General features: G+C 36.7%; 4 protein-coding genes across 4 annotated transcripts; 1 reads left to right on the plus strand and 3 right to left on the minus strand.

Moving 5' to 3' along the window:
- Nucleotides 1-955: 955 nt before the first annotated feature.
- LOC111459799 (mitochondrial dicarboxylate/tricarboxylate transporter DTC-like) lies at nt 956-4,137 on the minus strand. Its single transcript, XM_023102864.1, has 6 exons — nt 3,906-4,137; nt 3,631-3,714; nt 3,047-3,108; nt 2,322-2,683; nt 1,498-1,712; nt 956-1,278 (listed from the first exon to the last, which is right to left on the minus strand). Exons 1-6 carry the CDS (start codon nt 4,023-4,025, stop codon nt 1,222-1,224), a joined length of 900 nt encoding a protein of 299 aa, XP_022958632.1. The 5' UTR covers nt 4,026-4,137; the 3' UTR covers nt 956-1,221.
- A 1,337-nt stretch (nt 4,138-5,474) lies between these two features.
- Nucleotides 5,475-15,101, minus strand: LOC111459354 (importin-5-like). The gene is made up of 20 exons (XM_023102220.1): nt 13,869-15,101; nt 13,141-13,344; nt 12,385-12,489; nt 12,234-12,299; nt 12,000-12,164; nt 11,455-11,529; nt 11,209-11,363; nt 10,822-10,957; nt 10,211-10,280; nt 10,012-10,139; nt 9,855-9,911; nt 9,177-9,362; nt 8,978-9,070; nt 8,045-8,130; nt 7,893-7,959; nt 7,747-7,813; nt 7,537-7,673; nt 7,121-7,212; nt 6,951-7,017; nt 5,475-6,059 (listed from the first exon to the last, which is right to left on the minus strand). Exons 1-20 carry the CDS (start codon nt 15,099-15,101, stop codon nt 5,898-5,900), a joined length of 3,351 nt encoding a protein of 1,116 aa, XP_022957988.1. The 3' UTR covers nt 5,475-5,897.
- Nucleotides 15,102-17,051: 1,950 nt separating this feature from the next.
- On the plus strand, nt 17,052-20,801 carry LOC111459754 (pheophytinase, chloroplastic). The gene is made up of 8 exons (XM_023102787.1): nt 17,052-17,407; nt 17,486-17,578; nt 18,285-18,493; nt 19,069-19,213; nt 19,285-19,357; nt 19,741-19,887; nt 19,972-20,097; nt 20,263-20,801. Exons 1-8 carry the CDS (start codon nt 17,139-17,141, stop codon nt 20,350-20,352), a joined length of 1,152 nt encoding a protein of 383 aa, XP_022958555.1. The 5' UTR covers nt 17,052-17,138; the 3' UTR covers nt 20,353-20,801.
- Nucleotides 20,802-21,314: 513 nt separating this feature from the next.
- LOC111459756 (indole-3-acetaldehyde oxidase-like) lies at nt 21,315-22,759 on the minus strand. Its single transcript, XM_023102790.1, has 3 exons — nt 22,594-22,759; nt 22,237-22,426; nt 21,315-21,692 (listed from the first exon to the last, which is right to left on the minus strand). Exons 2-3 carry the CDS (start codon nt 22,388-22,390, stop codon nt 21,463-21,465), a joined length of 384 nt encoding a protein of 127 aa, XP_022958558.1. The 5' UTR covers nt 22,391-22,426; nt 22,594-22,759; the 3' UTR covers nt 21,315-21,462.
- Nucleotides 22,760-22,795: the final 36 nt, after the last annotated feature.

Below are 22,795 nucleotides of genomic sequence, written 5' to 3' on the forward strand. Positions count from 1 at the left end.
TCGAGTTTCCGGGTTGGGTGTACACCCCTACAAAAGACCACACATGTTAATAAAAAGCTGTTATTATCATTTTTTTCATTGTAAAAAAAGGATCTTTAATCAGCAAAGAAAAACGATATAACTTGGTATTTCATTTCAGTACCTGATTTAGGGGCGTGGAGAAAACAGGCTAAGAATGAGGGACTGTAAAGCTCACGTGGAAAAAGGAAAAAAAGACAGAGACAGCAAAACAAGGAGACCCACACAGATAGGTGCGGATTGTAAGGCAAAGCAACCAACCAAAACCACCCTGTACCTGTCTCAGCCTCTCGAGTTGTGGGGCTTGGCTTTCAGGAATGTGCATCATAAATAGGCTCTTCTTCCCCCTCTCAAAGCCCACACCCACGCCCACGCCCACTGTTCTTCTTCAATTCAACAGCAGCCCAAAGCCAGGAGGGAAAGGTCTGCAAATCTCACAACACATCATTCATTCAGCAATGGAAGCAATGAAGTTGAAGCTTTTCCTGGTGCTGCTGGTGTTGGTGGCCTTTGCCGGCACCATGGCCCAAGCTGCTGCTCCTTCTGAGGCTCCTGCTCCTGCTCCTGCCTCAGATGCTCCTCTTATTTACTCCTCCTTCTTTGCTTCTCTATCTGGACTTGTTTTTGCTTACTTCCTTTAAACTTTAATTCCCCTCTTGGCATTGCTTCTGTTGGTGTCATCGTCATGCTTTTACTTGCATCTGATTGTATATCTTCTACCATTTGATTACTTCATTTAATGAAGCTATATTCTTTCTTATACATGTTGATGGGATTGTCTTAGCCTGATAATATAGACCTCGTAACATAACAGGGAACATTAAACTATCATGTTGGCAAAGAAAACATGAACAACTCACTTTTGCAGATCAGCAGCATACTCCCCATGCTAATTTCAAACATAGAGTCGATAAAAATGGAGTTGGCAAGGGCATAGTTTAAAGAACTCTTACAGGGGTTATTATGAATTCCATGGTTTTTGCCAGTGAGAATCTGGCACATTCATATTACAGAAGTAATACTATATCTTCCCCCTATTGCAATCATGCTTGACCTTTGAACCACATTTGCACAGAAAGACAAGGTTATATTGCTTTTAAACTCGAGTCTGGAAATCTGTATTCAAAGAAAGTTAGATTACAACACGACCAAAGAACGAAAAATAAGTAACTTGGAAAGGATCTCCATCAACCGGCCAGTCCTTCATAACCCATAGGATTTTTCCACCTTTTGAATCTGGTTTAGGAAAATCCAAGTCATCTGCACCATCAAGAACCCAACATTCAGTTTAGTTTAGTTAATTAGCTGATTCTTAAATATGGTACCAACATCAATGGATCATGAGGCAGAAGCCCATGCTACACCAACGGCTGGTACTATGATAATTCACTCTTTTCTCACCTTCCATCAAGTCTTCATGGCTGTGGGTTTTTTTTTTTTCTTTTTTCTAAAGCACACAAGAAAAAGACAGAGATATACCATGACATGGGGGGCAATTCTGACGCAATACACTGGAAATCCAGTGTAAAATTTAAACGGCCCTCCTGCCTTGAGAGTTTTCATGGAACAATCTAAAGAACCAGAGTAGGGAAATTTTCCCTCAGCATCAGGTTGCATTTTCTGAATTTGAGTCTTCACATAATCAAAGGGTAGACTACACGCTGAAGCAAAGAATCCCGACACCATACTGGCAGCTAAGGACAACAGGAAATAAATAAATGATAAATAATCGTTTAAGGAATAGTACCAAGAAACAAAAAGATAAACGAACATTTTTCAAAGATTGCCATTTTAATACACAGAAGAAAGAGGAAGAACGAAAAAAAGACAAACAAACTTTCATTGAATTTCAACTCCAAGAAAGATCATAGAAATAAGAAAAAAAATACTTGGGTCTTCTGGGTAAAAGAAATTTAAACTCCAAGAAAGAGCTAATTAATCACAGGCTTACAGTTTGACCTCTCAAAATTATCTATCATTCCATAGAGACCCTAAAATCAACAAAGAAATGCCACAGAAAATAGGAACCAAATCACTTAATGACCAACAATGATTATGCTAAGCAAATATTTTTCTTCCAACAGTGTCAAACTGTACGCATGTGAATAAGATATGAATAAATAATAACTAAGAAAGAGATAGCAAAATGATGAGTTCTCAGGTTTAAATAGGTTGGGAGATAAAAGAAGATAGCGTAAAGTAATTGTTTGATCAAAAGAAATTAAAATACAGAGCTCAAGTCTATTAAAAATTGCAAAAACAGGCACTTGGCATCAGCTTATAGCATTCAAAAGCAATCTTACCCAACACCGTAGAAGCTTCACCAAATCCAAGGTTATCCTTGAAGAACTCCACACTTTGATCATACGAGGCAAGCATTCCCATGTTCAATGCCATTGCTCTTACAACAGTGGGGCCTGCACCTTTCCAAAGAGCCAAAACCCCCTCATCTGCAAGAATGCGATATAGTGCATGAAAGGCATTTTTATAGTTCCGACGCTGGGCAGCTGGTAAGGTCGCATCTGCTTGCATGCGAATAAGAGCCAAGTCTGCTGGACTACCAACAGATGCTCCAATAGCACCGGCTGTAAGCCCACATAAGGCCTTCTGATACAGTGGAAGGGGCTTTCCTTCATTGGCTTCAATTGCTTTGTTTGTCAATATCCTAGGGGAGAAATGGAGAAAAACAACTGTATGATTAACCATATATACAAACCAAACCAGAAAAACAATGCAGGAAGATTTTACTTGGTCCTTGTAATTTAGAACGTGACAATTTAACTCCAGTAATCTTAGATGGTTATTATATCAGCATGGTATTGATGAGTTTAACATAAAAGTAATTTCTTTCAGAAACTATAGGAACCAAGCAATCTTTCCTAAAATGTAGGGACTAAAAAGTGCAATTTTCCTCAAAGTTCTTTCAGAAACTATGTTGATGCTAATAAGATCAAACGTTGGAAGTAAAACCATATCCTCACGAGTATGAATCCAGAGGTGTTCAATTCTAGTTTTGTAATGAGCTCACTTAAAAGATCCAAGCCTTGCTGTAGTATACGTAGCTTGTCTGAGCAGTCCAGCAGATAGCCCCTGATTGGAAAATGAAGTTTAGACAAGATATAATCCACAAAACTATGTGTCGGGCACGACCTCACCAGAAGAATTAAATCAACCAAGAAAGTTGTAAACAAATCCCCAACAGAAATTCAACTTGGACAAAGTCCTAATTTACAAGAACATCGAAAATATGTCAAACATCCATTGAACTTTTTAGTAACTCCTCAATTTTTACACCAGTAGTCTCTACATAATTCAATAGTTGCAAGAAATGAATAGTTCAGCAAAACACAACACAACGGTACTCCGGAACAAAGACATTCCTGAATGATTGGAATCAGTAGATCAATACTAGATTAACAAGAGATGGTATGAAGTATAGCGATCGATACATCAATTTTCTATCAGGAATTAATCAAAGCGAAGGAAAAATGGAACGCTCAATGCAAGCAGTACAATAATAATAATAGCAGTTTGAAAGATATTGTAATAGCCATACCATAGAAGAAACAGAGAACGAAGGAAAACTTTTAAGCACAGATTGAGTATGCAAACCTTGTAAAACGCACCAAGCCCCTCCTCCTTGAGCATAGTTCTTGTAACGTGAGCCGCTGATCCTTGACCAAGTTGAATCCTCACCTAAGAGAAGCCGACCAAAGCAGGAGTACAAAGAACACCAAGAACAGGAAGGCATAAACGTCAATTACAGCATAACGAAGCAGCATGCGAAGAAAGGGGAAGTGAAGCATACAGAAGCCATGAAGAAAGCCATTGGCAAGAAAAACGAAAAGGAAGAGGAGGAAAAGCAGAGGATGAAGGAGGTAGAGCACCTTGACCATATCAATGGGTTGGATGACGCAGGTGGCGAGCATTCCAGAGGCGCCGCCATTAACAAAGGGCTTGACAGTGGGCCAAACGCCGGCGGACTTGGACTTCTTATCGTCAGCCATTGATGAGAGGAGGAAGTGGAGGAGGGAGGTGGTGGTGGTGGTGGATTCTCTTGAATCTCTTCTCGGCAAAATTAATGGCTCAACTTTTATATCTTTCCGTCGTTTCCTTTCGTTCCTCAGCCTCAAACCATTTTGTCCTTTCTTCCCTCCATCTCTTACAAAACATTATAAATAATAATATTATTTCATTCCTATATTTTTTTATTTACTGAATTCTTAAAATTTTAATTTTATATCTAATTAACCTAATTTTTTTTTTTTTATTTTGTTTGTAATATGTCCTTAATATATTTTATATTTTTAAAAATTCACATTACAAAATTACAAAATTACAAAATAGTTTATAGTTTTATTTATATCTGATATATCACTTCATTTTCTTAAAATGTTAATAAATAATTTTTATATATGGACAGTAATAATTTTTTTTTTAATTTTTTTAAATTTTATAAGTATTTTTTTTAAAAGATAACACTAACCATAATATTTTTATTTCAATGCTTTCAAAAATTGAAATGTGTTAATAATTTTTTAAAAAACTTAAATGTATTTTTAAATCACTATACTTAGCATTTTTTTAGAAATATAAAATTATGTGAAATCAAATATAATTTAAAAAATAAATAATAAATGTAACCGCCCACGTCCATCTAGTAGATATTGTTCTCTTTTGACTTTCCCTTTCAAGTTTTCCCAGAGGCTTTAAAACATATTTTCCCTTTCCAGCTTCACCCCAAAGCTTTAAGACGTGTCTGCTGGGAGAAAGTTTCCACACCCTTATAAATATGGGTTGTTCTCCTCCCCAACCAATATAAGACATCACAATAAATTACATTCTTGTCAAGCTTCCCCTCAAGGCTTTAAAACGCACTTTCCATTTCGAGCTTCCCTTCGAGGCTTTAAAATGCACTTTCCATTTCGAGCTTCCCTTCGAGGCTTTAAAACGCGTCTGCTAGGGAAAGGTTTCCACACACTTATAAAAAGTGGTTTCTTCTCCTCCCCAACCAACGTAGGACATCACAATAAAATCTATATTTCTAGATTTTTCTATATATTTTAAATCTAGAACTTTGTTACGTTACATGCATAACTTAATTTAATTTAATACATATTTTAAATTATTCCGATAGTAGCATGAAACGTGGTATGCTATATAATTTTTCGAGGGATTGTGATATTCATGTGACGTTTTGGTCTTGTTAATATTCGTGTTCTTCGTATAAATAACTAATATTTCCTACGTTTTAAATTTTTTAGTTTATTTAGTAATTAAATGGTTTTAATAAAATTATATAAAGTTTTTAATTATAAATAAATATTACAATAAGCAATTTGAAGAATTAATTACAAATGCTATACTCTAAAAATTAAATAATTTTATAAGAATTAACTAAATTATTATTAGTTAATTATAATTAAATTAGAAACAAAATTGAAAACAAATCAAAGTAACATAACACAATCACAAAATTCATTGATGCATTCTTCAACTTAAACTGCGACCAAAATTTATAATGACAATGATACTGAGTTAATAGAACCAAAACAAAACTGTAAAAGCATTGCCTCCGCGGCAACTAGAAGACCACATTGACCTCTCCTCGGGCCCGACCCACTTGTAATTAAACAAATGAAATATACACTTTTTTTTTTTTTTTTACACGTTCATTTTCAGCAGCAACGATGATTTCCACTCATCAAATGACAATGATGCCTCTCCCTGTAAGAGACTAGACAAAACTCATGCTTGAGAGCATTTTATGGCAAAGAATGGGAACGAATATATTTCACACAAACAAGGACAGAAAAAAGTGTAGCATCCTCCCGGGGGCAGCAGCAGCAAGATCCAGAGTGTCACCTTTTAAGATGCTACTATGAGAGGAGAGAGTGCAAAGCAAGTTGTTGCTGGGGCTGCAAGGAGGACCAAGTTGAGGCCAAGGTAGACGGCGGTAGATTCTGTTGCATCTGTCTCAATAAATTTATCATTCGGCTTGCAGTTTGCTCTGTAGCTAAATCCTTCCCCGCACATAGAACCTGCACATGCAATTAGTCCCTCGAGTTAAAATAAAGGGTGCACGAAGCATTGTCGCACGTTTAGATCTAAACGTGCACTAAGTAGCATCTCACTGCTTTTGCTACTACAAAACAGACAGGCCACGATGAACAATTATTGTTGGAGGGTCGCTATCTATCTTTTGGGTATCAACCAAGTTAGCATGTGCTTGGTTCAATCGAGCACTTCCAATTGTCCAATCAAGGTATGTTAAATGGATCCTTTCTCTTCATACAACATCATAAAGTAACAAAGAATACAGAATCAATCGAGGGATTGGACTTGCAGTGGTTTTCATCATGAGGAGCATTTCCATCGACTAATTGATTTGAGACATACATGGCTCAATATAAAACATGGAAGTCAGAAAACAACATCCTAGATTCAATCACTTCTTAAGAGATTGATAGCACCCATTCTTATTGTGGAAACAATTGTTATCCTATCATCCATTTTTTTTGTGTTCTCTTGCAGGTTATAGATTGATTCATGCAGCAGTAAAATGCTCAGCTAACATCATTCGGCCCTCTAACAAACTTTTCGTTCAGATCCCAATCAAATAATATAGGCAGGCATGAAATAAGTACCCCTCTTATGAAATGCCTACCATTCTCTAAAGCCATATTGAATGGGTAGTGAGTGCGGTTAGGATAAGAACTACAGGCTCTTTTCATTCTTAATAAGACCAAATAAGGCTCAGAGTGTCATGTTCTGCCATAGATCTTGCTCACATTCAAAACAGAAATCTTTTAAGACTTTGAATATTTAGAAAATGAATGGAGGCACTCTATTCATCTGGTCGAAGTTCATTTATAATCCAAAAGTCCTTTGTTACTGTGAAATATGATAAACCAATTAAATTTCCAACTGACCTCGGCAAAAACAGCAACTATTTTGGGAAGATATTGATTATTTGGGCCCAAAATTTCCGTATCCGACCTGTACAAATAAAACTTAGTATAGTGTTGTAACAATTAGAATGAAGAAAAGAGAAGAGTTACCAATACTAAAATGGGGAGGGGATAGTAGCAGATAAACCTACCTCTCTACCAAAGAACAAAGCTGGTCGTGCACAATTTTTGCTTCAACCAAATCACCTTTTATTGGTAAGCAGTTTAACCATGCTGGAACAACCTGTCAAAACCGTACACAGTTTATGAATGAGAGACAAAAAATCGAGAATCCACTGAGTCCTGTAAAAATCTTTGAAAGGTTTGACACATGTCTCTGGGAACATGGATAACATAAGGAAAAATTTAAGAATTTATTATCTGCATATAAAGCAACTGAACAGGAAAAGTGCCTAAAATTTCATAGTTGAGTGCATTTTTCACACATCAGAAAAAGTGGAAATGTAATTCTGATTTTGGGGATTGCCCATAATCTCCTAACAACAGGAAAGTCAGGGCTCTCACCTACAGTGGTAAATAATTCATAGGTCAAAAAATTAAATATTACCTGAGCCGAATCAATACTGTCACGGTGAAATTGACAAATTTTCCCCAGAGCCGAAACAGCATTGTCATATGCCATTACATTTTCAGGAAGTAGAGCATTAGGATGTCGTAACACAACATTTAACCGTGACAGAGCCTCTGCAAAAATTCACTAAAAAATTGATACTCTGTCCAAAACACAATCTTTCCTGAGAAATGTAAATAAAGTTACCTCCAACAAGTGGTTTAAACACAGATCCACCGAACTCTGCACAGACACCAAGCCCGTACACAGCAGCCTGAAAAAAAAAATCATACAATTCAATGAGAAGGAAAATATCTAAACCCAGCAAATTAACACTGTTAGTAAGTACACACCTGTCTGACATCAGGATTCTCATCATTGCAAGCTTCCAGTAGGAAGGGAAGGTATGTATCATAATATCTGTTGCATAACAAGAAGCCAGATAATGATAGGTTTTTGTTTGTAAACATGGTTTCAAAGAAATAATGAAGCAAAGCAAGCTTACTTCAGCGCTGCTTCACGACACTGCTCTGCAACATCATCAAAGATGCAAATTGCAATCCTTCTTTCTTCAGGCGTCTTATCCTTCCCCTGCATTTTCACCCAAACGAATTGAACAAAAGACAACATAAACCACCACAAAAACTGGGCTTATTCTGAATTAAAATAGTTAACTTTTATAACTCAATAATCTATGGAGATTACATTCAGTCCTCAAGGGTTTCATCACCCATTTTTTGCCACTTTCAGGGGAGTCGGAAAGTGTGTGAATGTATAAACAAGAAGTCCTATATACCTAAATTCTTGTATCACAAATTAATGTTACACCATCAGGAGTAATTGAAGGTATAACCAACTCCACTAGAAGAGGTTCTTACTCAAAATAAACCGTGGGAATTCAGAAAGTTGAAGAAATATTACAAATTTCAACATCCTTTCCAACTTCTGTTCAGACGATTGGTTAAATCTTCTCTCCTCTCTCATTCCGAGAATTACATCATTCTTTACAGCTTTAACAAACAAATGAGACTGCCCTCCATTATCCGAAGTACATGGAAGAAGTACATGGAAGAACAGACAAAAAAAAGTTCATGAGCAAGAGAGGATTGTGCTCTCCCACCTTCAAGAAATTCTCCAAACTAATTCAAACCAACCAGAGACCAAGTCTTGAAAGATCTTTGTCCAAAATTAGAGTCAACAAGTTCAAACTCCATTCCTTTCAATTACCAAAATGCCAATTTGACAACTTTACATTATTTTCAAGATGAGGCCCATATACTACTTGAAGGAAGAAATAATCAGCCAAATCCAATTGGCTCTATGATCAATAGTAGTCAAAACAAAGTCTATACAGTGATTTGAACAATTAGATATAACTGAAAAAAAAACTTCCACTCATCACAAAGTAGAAACATCTGCCCAATTTTCTGGAACTTACCCACATAGGTGTTAGATATGTAGACAGCTCTTGAAAGAAAGGCAAGAAAGACGCTTTGAATGTTTTGATCAAAGTTCCCAATATTTCACCAACCTGAATCAATGATACAGTCCATAAATAAACAAGGTCTCGAAACCGAGTGGGATGTAAAATGGACTTCTGAAATAAATATAGCAATCTTCAGATTGAGACAACTTACTTGATCAAAGACTTCTTCCTCTTGTTCATTTTCCTCTTTAATCAATTCCCCCTCCTCTGCATCAAAATCCTCTGCCTTAGTCCTCTCTGCTCTCTCTCTTTTTCTACTTGAACTGGCAGTGATCACCTGTTTTATCTCATCAACTATAGACCTGACTTGCCTTTCATCAAGAAGTGGTCCAGATATCTGAATGTGAAGCGATCAACAATAGTTACCTTTCCGTGAAGGCAATAAAAAAACGTTTTTCAATTGATAAGAAATAATTATCTTGAATAGGAACAACTACACACAAGAAGAGTGTGGATGACTTAAAGTCTGAGTTAGGAGACTTGCGAAAGCAATCTCCAACTAACCAGAACCAGAAAAGGAGAACAATGGTTAAAACATGTGTGTAAGCAAAATGAATGGCTAAGTATTGATAAATTGCTTCAAAACATTGTAGAGAATAGTCTCGAACAAGAATAACATAGTTTGTTATCTTTGTAAAGCTAGGATATGAAAAAATAATGAAGCTCCAACAACTTAGTTTGGGTAACAAGTAGGGAAACTAAAAGCGTTAGATCTTTGTTTCTTTATCTTTTTAAGTTTAATCCTCTCCTCTACTATATGTTGGATGTAACGGTGCACCTTATTATCATAAAGTTTCAGAATCTGACAGAAAACTAGTATTTGTCAAACCTGTAAGCATTCATTTAATGCCTCCAGCATACTTGAACAAATCTCTGTATCATGCTCCTGCATAATATTTGGAAGTTGAAAATTAAATAACTAAAGGACTAGTAGAAGATTTTCTTTTTCCAAAAATACAGGACTTTAATTAATAACAAAATAATACCTTATGTAAAGCTTCAACTAAAGCTGGAACTATATAATCTGACAGCTGTTTTATATAGGTCTCATTACGTCCTTGAGCAAGGCCCTTTTCAACAGCTAACTTTGCAGATCGCATAAGCTCCGGCATTGCTAGAAAAGAACAGAACCACAATCGGATATAGGAAATTGTAATAAGAGTTCAAAGGCACACAATTTCGCACCTGAAACAGCTGCTTTCCTGACTTCTTCATGGAAGTAAAATTTAAGAAGTGGGACTAAGGTGGGAGCAACCTGCACAAAACAAGTAAGACATCTTTCAAGCTTTCTATTTTTTGAAGTTAATCTTAGAACAACTTTCTCAGGCATTTGATAAATAGGTACTCAAGTGTAAAGATTATTCTCCCATACATCGGGTTCTCCACTGTGATGGGTAAACTTACTTCATCTCAGTCCAATAAAAGACCGCAAGCCACATTAGATGTTCTTACTACTATGGACCAACCTAAATAGATGCTAAAAGACATTACTACCTACATACAATAATCTCGAATACAAATACGAGGTTAACGGATTAAGTTATATACCCTCAACCAAGAAGTTAGAGGTTCGGCTCTCTACACCTTACTTGTTGCTAAACTCGAGATGAAGAAAGAAAGAAACAAAAAAAAAAAAAAAAAAGAAGGAAAATAGTAGTGCAATGTGAGCGTTTTCGTTGTCTCAAACCACCCTTCTCCCACCATTATTATATCCCTCTGTACCACTTCCTTAATTTTGTGAATAATATTTCTCATCTTTCTATTAAATAAATCCAAATACTGCCGTTAATACACACCTGATCAATCCATGGGAAAAATCCTTCCTTCAACTCATCTGCATAGCAACACAACATGTTACAAGCTGTAGCTTTTTCCTCAAGCACACTAGTCTTGATTCCTATTCTTTTGTCCCCAAGAGTAATGGTTTCCATACTGCAAAGACATTGAAACATCACCAGAATATCAAAAGTCAGTCAAATACAGATCTATACGACAGTACAGTAGACAATAAATATCCAGCTTGTCTCCCATCTGATGAAAAATATTTATTGATATACTTTTAACATCAATAACATTGGGAAAGAGGCAAAGGGAGGACAAACAAAATTGAAGTGCTACTCATATTGCATAACCTCATTGTCAAATGAAACGAAATATTAAATGAACATGGAAAATGTGTAGACCTATCATCATCAGAGTCTTCAATGTCATTATCCGAATCAGCAGATGTTATGGTCACATCAGGCTTAAGCTGGGCAGACTGAAGCAATGGAGGCATGACCACTCGCATATAAGGGAGAAAATCTTGTCCCAAACACTTGCAAAGTCGTGCCCATGCCTGAAACACGAGGTATTTTTAGCATTAACCGTGAAGATAGTTTTTTTTGCCAATGAGAGTTTTTAATTTCCATTCAAAAGGTAAAACATACTTGTAGCATGTAACTTGTTGTTGGATCATCTGCCTCCATCTGAGATCCTTGCAATGACACCAGCACCTCCATAACCTTGTGAAGTGACAAGCATGATAGGTCACATACTGAAAGCGTGAAAGAGTGGCAACACCAATCCAATTTCTTCTTTTAAAAGGGTGCAGGTAAGATATATCATATGTAGTGGACTAGTAGTCCAACTGTTAAAAAGTGGAAAGAGAAAAGGGCTACAGAAAGATTATTTTGTTTGTATCAAAAATAAAAAAGTAGGAATAGAGTTCATTTTCAAAAACAAATAAAACTTGCTCCAGTGACAATAGAACCACAGAACCAGAGTAATGGTAGAAGGCTAATATTTTTCACTGTTTTTTTTTTTTCACGAAAAGGATATCAGAATATGACCAAAGAATTAAAGTGAGGTCCATTTCACAAAATTTAGTGCCCTTGTCTAATTATTTTATTAAATGTAGACGAAGAATAAATACTGTCTAAAGAAGTAGATCAAAGTTAATCTTGAAAACTCAGGCAAATGTCATAGTAACTACCTGCTTAGCATCATCCCTAAACTTCTCTTTTCCAACTGCCATTCCAACCAAACTGATGCACTCCATGGATTTGGCACGAAGCATTCGTTTAGTCTTATCGGTAGCATTAACTAAGATAGCTTTCAGGTATGGCATGACAGCATCATAATATTTTTGGAAGTATTCCTACAAAAACCATTATACCGTATCATCATCTATCAGAGAACACTTCATGATATATCTTAAAAATAATACCTGAGATGAATCAGCAACTGAAGCCAAAGCAGTCAAGGCCCCTTCTTGCACCATTTGCTTCCCGTTCTAGAAGAAAATGAATATTACGTTAAGGAAGTGGGTACTTAGAAATGCAACTGTATACTATAAATAAATTTCCTTATCAACATACCTGTAAAAGTAATAGCAATTTGCTAACTATCCCATCTAAGTAAGGTGTCAATATATCAGGAGTGCAGTTTTCACTGAAATTGAGAACTGCAGAGGCAGCATGAGCCTGCACAGGCAACAAGAGACACCAAAAACAAATTTACCATCACTAGCCAGCTAGTTCCCAAGGAAAAACAAGCTATCAAGATTAAAACGAAATAAAGATTGATTTGGAATTTTCGTCATCCTTGGAAATAACATACTCTGAATTGAACAAGGAAACAGTTGCAAACACCATACACACAGTAAAAGCACAAAATAGATCTTAGCATTGGTTGCTTCCTACATACACAGTGACAATTCCCCATTTGAGGTAGAAATCCTTTTTAAGCAACTACTATTTTAACCGTGTTCTATATCTAAAATTGAAACCAATAAGACCAACAAAACATTCCAGAAATGATGAAGAAGAAACAAGAGGAATCTTCATACAAGGAAAGACCATCCCTTCATTTTCCAGCTATCAAAGTACAGAGTTATGAAAATTGATTGACATCATAACTAAGGTTTTCCAAAGTCATGTTTGGCACCAAGTATAGATAGGTTTTGGCAATCCGTGAGACAACTGAAATTGGAAATATAGGTTTCCCACTTTTCATGATAGGCATAGGAACAAAGGGTCCTAATTCAAAGCATCACCAGAAGATTACCATGATGACTACATGACTATTCAAAAACCAACCCGGAAATATTCCAGAAGTTAATGGCTATAACTAACCTGTACTCGAGGGTTCTGGAAATCATCCATTGCTGCAGCAAGTGCAGGAAGCACCTGCTGATGGTATTTTACTTGCAGATCTGGACCCAGGTCTGTAGATAACTGCCCAATTGCATTAATAGCTGCCCACCTAACACGAGGATATGGATCTTGAAATGAGTTCAAAACCATTGCCACCACTTGTTCCAAGTTTTTTATCATAACCTGCAGAAAAGTAAGAGTGAGGAACATAACCTTCAGAAAAATGAAGTCTGAACTAAGAACTAATGCATCGAATGAATTCATAGCTTGTTCGCTCGTTTGGCGGGCTAAAATCCAGCCATTCCAACATGTAGTAGGTTCATATCCATGATCGGTGGTGAAAAAAATTAAGAATTGATGCCAAAGTTATACATGCATAGCCTTCACATTAAACCTTTTTATCATGAGAAGGTTCGTAAAATTCCATTAGAATCTTAAGCTTGCGGTAACTGTAAGCAACTTGTTGAACGCTCACAAAAATCAAACAAATATGTCAAGAGAATGTGTCTAGGGACCAACAATCCTGTTGTTCAACAACCACCCAATCCAATAATTAAAAACAGTTGAATGTCTCGCTAGCACGAGCTCAACAAAAAGAGATTTAAAAGGCAACAAAATGAGTGAACTCAAACAACTCCTTTCTCGTTGAAATGTTCGATTTGGACAAACTACAAAAACAAGATGCAATTCACGACTAGCTTTTATACCTTTGAACAACCCTCCGCAATTTGGGCCATTGCAATCAGTGCCGCATGGCGATTCTGCCACTCTGGCGCAGCCAAATAACCAGGAAACAGCTCAGAAGCAACAGGAACAATTGTATTGCCACCCAGAGAAATTGCAAGCCTATCCAAACACTCCTGCCCAACACTGTAATTACTGGTCTCGCCTGCATCCTCATCTTCGTTCTCAGCAGCGTGCCACGCCCGATCATCTTCAATATCCAAGAGCAATTTCATCAATATGGCGAACAACCTGGATATAAACTGTGGCATCTTTCTCATCATTCCGGGCGCCCGCTCCCTGGCTTCTGCAAGAGTGATCACAAATTCTATCGCCAAGTGCCTCGTTCCTTCGTCCAACGATTCAGCTTCAGCAATTTGCAACATCGACCCCACTACATCTACTAATTGCCGTCTCAAAAACCTCGGCTCCGTCCCAGCCAATTCAATCAACAATTCAAGTGCCTCTTGAGCTGTTGCCTCCTGCCCGTTATTCAACGCCTCCATTAGTGTACTCATCATCGGTGGCAGCAAATCCTGAAACCTGTCGCGATCAGCAGAGTTCGACAAGCACTGTATGAAGCTGATAACAGCATTGAGAGCCGCAATCTTCACATCAGTACTCGAGGAGGTTGACGTCAAGCACTGCAAAAACACACCGTGCAAGTGCTTAATGTGAGGCACCAAGGTATCCCCAATATAATGCGAAAGCTGCGCAAATATCAAGAAAGCCGATTCTTGCAGCTTGGGGGAATCCGACGACACACACTGAAACATAAACGGCAACAATTCCGGCCATCCGTTATCCGGCAAGATTCCCGAAGCAAGCTCCGAGACCGTATCACATAACTTCTTCGATATCGATTTCGCTTCCTCCCGCTGAATACACGATAAGAGTATGGATTTAAGCGTAGACTGAGTGGACGGATTAAGGCGAGGCCAAAGATATGAATCATCGCGAGTTAGCTGCTTCCGGAGCAAAACAGCAGACATAGCACGCGTCTCAACTTGAGGAGAAAACTGAAGGAGATGTGCGAGCTTCACAGATAACGAATCAGGATCTGTCTGCTTACACAAATTGAAGACAAGTTCTGCCTGCGATCGTTGCTCGTTGGAGGAGGACATAAGGTGTGAGAGAAGCGTTTCAAAAGGAGCAAGGTCAGGACCAAGAATAGCAGCAAGCTGCGCTTGCTGAAGCTGGGTGGACTGGGAATCCATTGAAGATCAAAAAGTGAAAGATATGGGTAGGGTTTGAATTGAAAAACAAGAACTCCCAGTGAATTATGGAAGAAATTGGATTGAATTGAATTGAATTTGTATCACAGTTGAACGTTCAAAGCTGAAACAAAGAAAACGAGATGAACAGAGATCGAGATTCTCAACGAACGCAGGCTATGGCCTCCCCTCGCCGCGAACACACACCGTCAGCTGTGCAGCGCAGAGGCAGAGGCAGACGCTGAGGCTGGAAGATGATGATTTGATTTGATTTGATTAGGGCAAAAGCCAAAAGCTAGCTAAGCACAGCTTACACTCTGCATTTCTTTTTTATATTTATATTTATTTTATTTTTCCTTAATAATCATTACTTTTGCATTTATTTTTATGCTTAAATCATTTATTTAATGCATAAAATAAACCCTTTAATTAATTCCTCTCTATTTCCATGCCAGCTTAGCTTCAGTCAGACTGTTCCTTTTTTTTTTCTTTAATTAAATTTTAACTATAAATTTAATGCTATTTAAGGAATTTTAATTATTCTTCTCAATATTAATATTTTATATTTTATTTATTTTATTAAATAAATACCATTCAATTAACATATTATCATATAAATTTATTAAATAATTAATTAGCGAATATGCGATATTCTCTTTTCCAAAATTATAGATCAATTTTCATTTTTCGAACTAAAAAAACAGTCTTATTCATAAATATATACTAAATATACGTCGAGTTTTGAGATTGTAAATTAACAACTAATCTAATATGATTAAGTCATTAAATTTAATTTAAATGTCAAATATTTAAATTTTCGCGTATATAACTAGAAAAATAAGTAATTAATAGTGTTTGATTCTAATTTAATATTTAATTAGTTAATGATGTTGATAAATTTTAAAATTAGTTTTTAGCTAATTTTTTTTTAATAAAAATAAATTTTATGTAACAACATTTTGTTAAGAATAGAGGTAAGTTTTAAAATTTATTAACCTTCAAAATATATATATATAAATTAAAATGGATTTTTTTTTTTTTTAAATCGATAATTAATAAAAAATGACGGATACGCAGCATCTTTCGTTGGCGGGATAATTTGAACATAAATTTTTAAAGATAAAATTAAAAAGAAACTAAAAAAAGCGTGACAGCAAAAATAAAGCGGAAAGTTGGGTGAATCAACAAAGGTGAAAAGTTACTTTTTTGGAGGGAAAAGTGAAAAGTTGCTGGATCGCTCGATCGAAATTTACCCGACTTTAACTTCTGTGGCTTTCCTTTCTAGTAAAAGTCTGGTTAATTTACTTTTTACCACGGTTAAAAAAAATAATAATAAATTCCTCTAAATCCTTTTATGAAAAAATAGCAATTTAATTTTTAATTTTTAGTTTATGTGAGATAAAAATATTTAGGTAATTTAGAGAATGATCATGAGTTTATAATGAAATAATACTGGTATGAGATATTTTCGGGAAGCCCAAATCAAAGCTACGAGAGTTTATTCTCAAAGTGGACAATATTATACCATTGTGGAGAATTGTGTTCATCTAACATGGTATCAGAGTCATGCTATAAACTTAGCCATGTAAATAGAATCTCAAATATCGAACAACGGACTCCAAAAGAATAAGAAGTCGAGACTACTCAAAAGCATAGTAAAAAGTGACTACGACTACAAAAGAAAAGAAGTCAAGCCTCGATTAAGGGGAAATGTTGGATGAAAGTCTCACGTCTGCTAATTTAGGGAATGATCATAGGTTTATAATCAAAGAATACTATCTCCATTGGTACGAGGCCCTGTTGAGAAGCCTCGATTAAGTTGGAGGGTATTATTGGAATTTTGGGAATTTTTTTTTAATATATTTTTTAATTAATTTAGTTTTTTTCTTTAAAAAAAGAAAAAAAAAAAAAAAAAAGGAACAAAAGGCGGGAGCTATGTTTATGGGGATGAGAGTCGGGTGGTTGATAAATCAGCAACACGACGCCTTATATAAATATCGTTCTTCTTCAGCGAGCAGTTGTGGTTTCCTCTGTATAATCATGGCCGGCGCTCTCTCTTCTTCTCTGCCATTCTCCAAACTTCCTCCATCAATCTCCTCCTCTAAAGTGACCGCCGGCGTCCTGCCATCTTCACTCACTTTCACTCATTCATTTTCTCCACAACTCGGATTGCCCCGCAGAGCCCCTGCATTTTATCCGATTAAGTCTAATGGCTCTCTTTTATCTTCTCAATTTGGCGACCAATTCGACGATCAAGGTCTGCAAATCTCATCCGAAAATACCCGCTCCCAACTCCAAGTCCGAAGCTGGTAGCCGTTTTTGTGTCCTTAATGATGATTGATTCTGTCGTTTCAACGTTTAATTGATCCACTTTTCCTGTCTTGCAGCATTTGGAATTGGAGGGGTTACTCTATTCGCTACCAATGTGCAGGAGATCATGGCCCTGCATTGATATTGATTCATGGTTTTGGAGCAAACAGGTATTCACCATTCAAAATTTGCTTCTCATACTACTTACTATAGGCATTACCGATGCAAATTGCCGATACTAGAAAATGTCATTAGGTATCTATTCAGTTATTCTTTCATAATTGCGTATTTTATTATTGTCCTGGATGAGGAGCTCAGGCCTTTGCCTCAATTAGGAAGATTACTGGGCTGTAGAGAATACTTACACAAGGTTCTTTATGAGTATGGATTCAAATTATTTTGCTGTTACTGATTTTTATTGAGGAACTTCTGACTGGCTCCACGTCCATCTGCAAGACCTTTTTATATAGAAAACTAAAGGAGAATTGAGAATAACAGCTAATTAAGGGATCATGAGTTTATAAGTAAGGAATACATCTCTAGTGATACGAGGCCTTTTGGGGAAATCAAAAGCATAGTCATGAGAGCTTATGTTCAAAGTGTACAATATCATATCATTGTGGAGAGTCGTGGTTCCTAACAAGGTCTTCCACCTTAACCAATAATAGATTTGCCTAAGCACCTAATTGAGCCACTGATTTCCTTTTTGCGATGGTTAGACAGTGTTGACGTTGGGTGAGTTAGGTCGAGCAATTTGCCAGCTAAAAGTCTGCAATTATACTTGCCCCATTGTACTAGAATAAGAACCAAGTCATCGTCCTTGAATCTTGTTCCACATGCGAAGTTCAGTGCTTGATGATTTGTCTTCCTTTTCAGTGACCACTGGAGGAAAAATATACCTGCCCTTGCTGAATCACATAGAGTTTACGCTGTTGATCTTATTGGTTATGGATACTCAGACAAGCCAAACCCAGATCTAGTTGGGGAAAGCTTTTATACATTTGAGACATGGGCTTCCCAGCTGAATGATTTTTGTGTTGACGTGGTTCAGGATGAAGCATTTTTTATTTGTAACTCGATAGGAGGTGACCATCTCATTTTTGAAGTAAATACTTTTTCTTTATTTTTGCCGTCCGTATCTTGTTATGGTCCTTAACTTATAGTTGATAAAATCAAGTTTGGACTTGCACATTTTTATCTATTTTCATGTAATGTCTTTTCATTTATTCTAGTTGCTCTTGGACAAATCTGTTCTTATCCGTGCTAGGCTGTTTTAAGTGGATAGACTCTTATGTACTAAAAGTGTTCCCTCTATTTCACGTCTATCCTGTTCATGATAAAACCAGCTATAGTCTTTCTATTTCTATTCGATTGTTGTGGTTGTGTGTTTCGAGATTGAATTGCCGCGATTTCGGCTACTTGATTATGTCGGAATCCCTAGTTTTCCTCTTCTTGTGTTCACACAGGAAATCTCATGAAAAAAATAGATCATATGATTGCATAACTAGTATCAAATCTTCGAGTAATAAGTGTGTAATCTTTTTCTCTTCATCGGTATCCTTCTCTTTTTTACTTAATGGGATATACTTTTCTTTGTTATGAAGACAACCTTTCAGTTTTCAGCATATTTCTCAACATTATTGAATGCATATTCTTGTAGGCGTAGTTGGTCTGCAGGCAGCAGTTATGAAACCGCAGATCTGTAAAGGTATTGTTCTTCTAAACATATCTTTACGTATGCTTCATATCAAGAAGCAGCCTTGGTATGGGAAGCCATTGATCAAATCGTTTCAGAGTTTGCTGAGGTAAAAGACATCCCATATATCAATTATTGAATTTAGCCTGAAGTTGTCATCCAAGGTCTCGACTGTTGCAGGAATACTGCTCTAGGAAAATATTTTTTTACAACTGTTGCAACCCCTGAGGCTGTGAAGAATATTCTTTGCCAGGTATCTTTGTTTTTGCTTTGTCATTATTATTATTTTTCACTTATGGGATGCAATAAGAACCAGAATAAGAACACCAGTAAATAAATTCATTTGAAAATTCAACAAAGTTACTGATTTTCTTGGCCTGTAGATGTAGGGGAATTAAGAAACAAAATCTGTTATGATTCTAAGTTTTTAGATGTTTTGATTATTACTTGATCAATTAATAGGAGTTCTAAGTTTTTTCTCGGTATACCTTTCTCTATTTATTTAATTTTTCTCTGTATTACTAGCTACCTCGGAAAATTAAAAATAAAAGGATGAAGTGATTATAAGAACAAGGTTCCTAAAGACGCAACATTTCTTTTATGGTGTTGTGATTGCCTTTTACACGTTTCCTGCAGTGTTACCATGACACCTCCCAAGTTACGGATGAACTAGTCCAAATTATCCTCAATCCCGGATTACAGCCGGGTGCCGCCGATGTCTTTCTGGAGTTCATTTGTTACTCAGGCGGGCCCCTTCCTGAAGAACTTTTGCCTAACGTGAAGGTTGCCTTCCTCTAAAGTTGGTACTCTTTGGAACTCCAATTTTCTCCATACCATTGTTGCCTTTTCTCATTTTCTCTTCTTCAGTGTCCTGTATTGATCGGGTGGGGTGACAAAGATCCGTGGGAGCCGATTGAGCTTGGAAGAAATTACGAAAATTTCGAATCTGTGGAAGACTTTGTTGTCATTCCCAATGTTGGACACTGTCCTCAGGTCTCTCTCGCACTCTCTTCATGCTAAGTGTTCTGACTTGTTTGGTTGTGGTTAATTAGTTGTGAGCTTGTGATTGTCTTTTTTACATGGCTAGGCGATTTAGTTTTTGTGCAATTAATTTTTCGAGAAACTTGCTGACTTCAATGTTTGCTTGCATTATTGAAGGACGAGGCACCTCATCTAGTAAATCCGCTCGTCGAGTCGTTTGTGACTCGTCATGCTACAAGATCTGCACGTACATCCTCAGTTGTATAATCCTTCATAACCCGGAGTTCCAATCCTCGGCTTTGGAAGTATGTTCTTTGATCATCTTGAAATTCCTGCTGGACACCTTCTATGATTTACGCCTCCTCACAACTGTAACTTGCCTTGCATAGGAGAGCTGTGTCCTGGATTTTGGCTGTAAAGTTGTCTCTCAATCAATCTGTACACTAGTGCAAGGATACCCTTGCCCCCTCTCCCTTCAGACACACACACACACACACATACTCAAACAACACCATATACCTTATTGTGTATGACAAGTTAATGTACCAACATTTTCCATCGAACCAATAATATAGCGTTCTCATCGAAGCGCCTATAGGCTATAGCTAACGAAAGGCTACTTCTGAATGTTCACTGATAATTGGAAGAAATACCCTGCAAAAATCTCTCTTTTGGGTAATGTTTGATAATCTTGATGAATGCCACATTACTCTTAAGGTTAGAAGTTTTGTGTATAAATGGAGTTTTTCATCATGCCTGGCTCAACTCCAAATGGCCCATTTCAATTTAAACAATTGAATGTCATTGTTTTCTCTCGTTTCTCTTTAATCAAGTGTGGTACATTACAGATTCAGCTGCATGCATATCTTATCAGAAACCATGATCGAGTTGTATTATACGCAAAGATTGATTTAGTATACCACATCTCAATATACATAGTTTAGTATACCACATCTCAATATACAACATTGTTGATTTTCAATCCACTGCTCTGGCCTCTACATTTCCCATAATTTAAGAGTCCATCATTGCCTTAAACACAAACCTTTTTTAGCTCCCCTTTGATTTTAGTTTTTGTTGTTTTTCTTTTGTCGTTTTTGCATTCGCATGTTAGAGCAATAATCTCTTTTCGTTACTTCAATGCAAAGTTATATTTCATGTCACAAAGGTCAAGAAGTAAATAAGAAACGTTTTTTTACTCGAGTTCGACTAGCACTAATAGCCCTCACTTGAAAAGTAAAATCACAAGTAACCCATGATCTTTGTAGTCCTATTTATTTATCTGCTGCAAATAAACTTAGAAAATGAGAAAGTGCATTACATTCATTATCATGAATTTATTGGCATGACTTGTGTTTTGGGAGGAAAAGTTTGTGATCAGCTCACTGTGCTTCTCCATTCCTTGATCCATTTCAGGTAACTTTCCACAGAGTCCAGCCCACAGAGCTCTTTAACAACAGGCATGGTAGCTGGAACATCTAGCTGTAACGCGTAACCAGACTCATCTCGACGTTTCCATGTACATATCTGTTTTCGTGCCTCTTTAATAGCAGCTCGTGTTGCACAGTGGACTGATGCAGCTAGAAGCAATGGTGATTCTCCTGAAGCTGCACAAATGCATTTCATTTAATTAAATCCCACTTCAAATAAACCCTTCTACAACATCAATATACACAGATTTCTCACCCTCACTACAATTGCTACCACTTTCCTCCATATCAATAAATTAGGAACCAGTTTGGAATGACTGTTTAAGGGCAAACACTTCCGTAAATATTTAGAAAGTCGTTCCAAACAGATCCTATACATGCTTTTTTACTATTTGGATGTGTCTTAGAAACAGTTTTTACTACTCATCTTGTTAAATGCTATCGTTTTTCCTTTCTTACTTCTGCGTTAAGCCTGCATATGATGGTGGAACCTATAATTCCAATGCATATTTTAGTGTTTTGCATGAGGCCTTAGCTGAAAAACCAAAAACCGTATAAAAGAAAAAGTCTACTAACGTCTACAACAGAGCAAATGAAAAGTAAAGTCAATTGGACTCTGCAGAGGAATCAAGAAAAATATCTATGGGAATGATCTTCGAAGCGCAAGGGAATTACATTCTCTTCCAACCTATAATCAAAAGTCAATGAAGTTTAAACTTACCTTTTGAAGAGAGGATGTGGTTTTTATGACGTCCAGAGTTCAAAATTTCAACATTCAACTGTTTTGGAATGGTGTCAATCGTAGGAATTTTGTAAGTCCATGTGCTGTCAGTAATAACTAGTCCATCAGGATTTGTGAGGTATTCCTCTGACATAAAAAATCCAATTCCTTGAACAAAGGCTCCTTCAATCTGCACAGAATGATTCTTGATCATTAGAAGATCTGCCCCTTGGATATCCGATCAATCTACCCCCACTTACAAATAGGTATATGAAACTTAAAAGCCTCCAAACTCAAAACTTAAGAGATTAAAAAACAAATTAGGAACTTAATTTTGTGCTTAGTGTAGCTATTAACCTGTCCCAAATCTACAGCAGGATTGACGCTTCGTCCACAATCATGGATAATATCTGAACGCAAAATTGTGGTTTCTCCCGTGAGAAGATGAAGCTCCACCTGTCAAGGCATGAATTTGGTGAATTGAACTTTGCAGTAAAATAAAGTGGCATTGAAGTAGCAGCCAACTGCTTCTTTTTAACTTGAAAATGTTGATACAATA

This window comes from Cucurbita moschata, unplaced genomic scaffold, assembly GCF_002738365.1.
Source record: "Cucurbita moschata cultivar Rifu unplaced genomic scaffold, Cmos_1.0 Cmo_Scf00022, whole genome shotgun sequence".
NCBI lineage: Eukaryota > Viridiplantae > Streptophyta > Magnoliopsida > Cucurbitales > Cucurbitaceae > Cucurbita > Cucurbita moschata.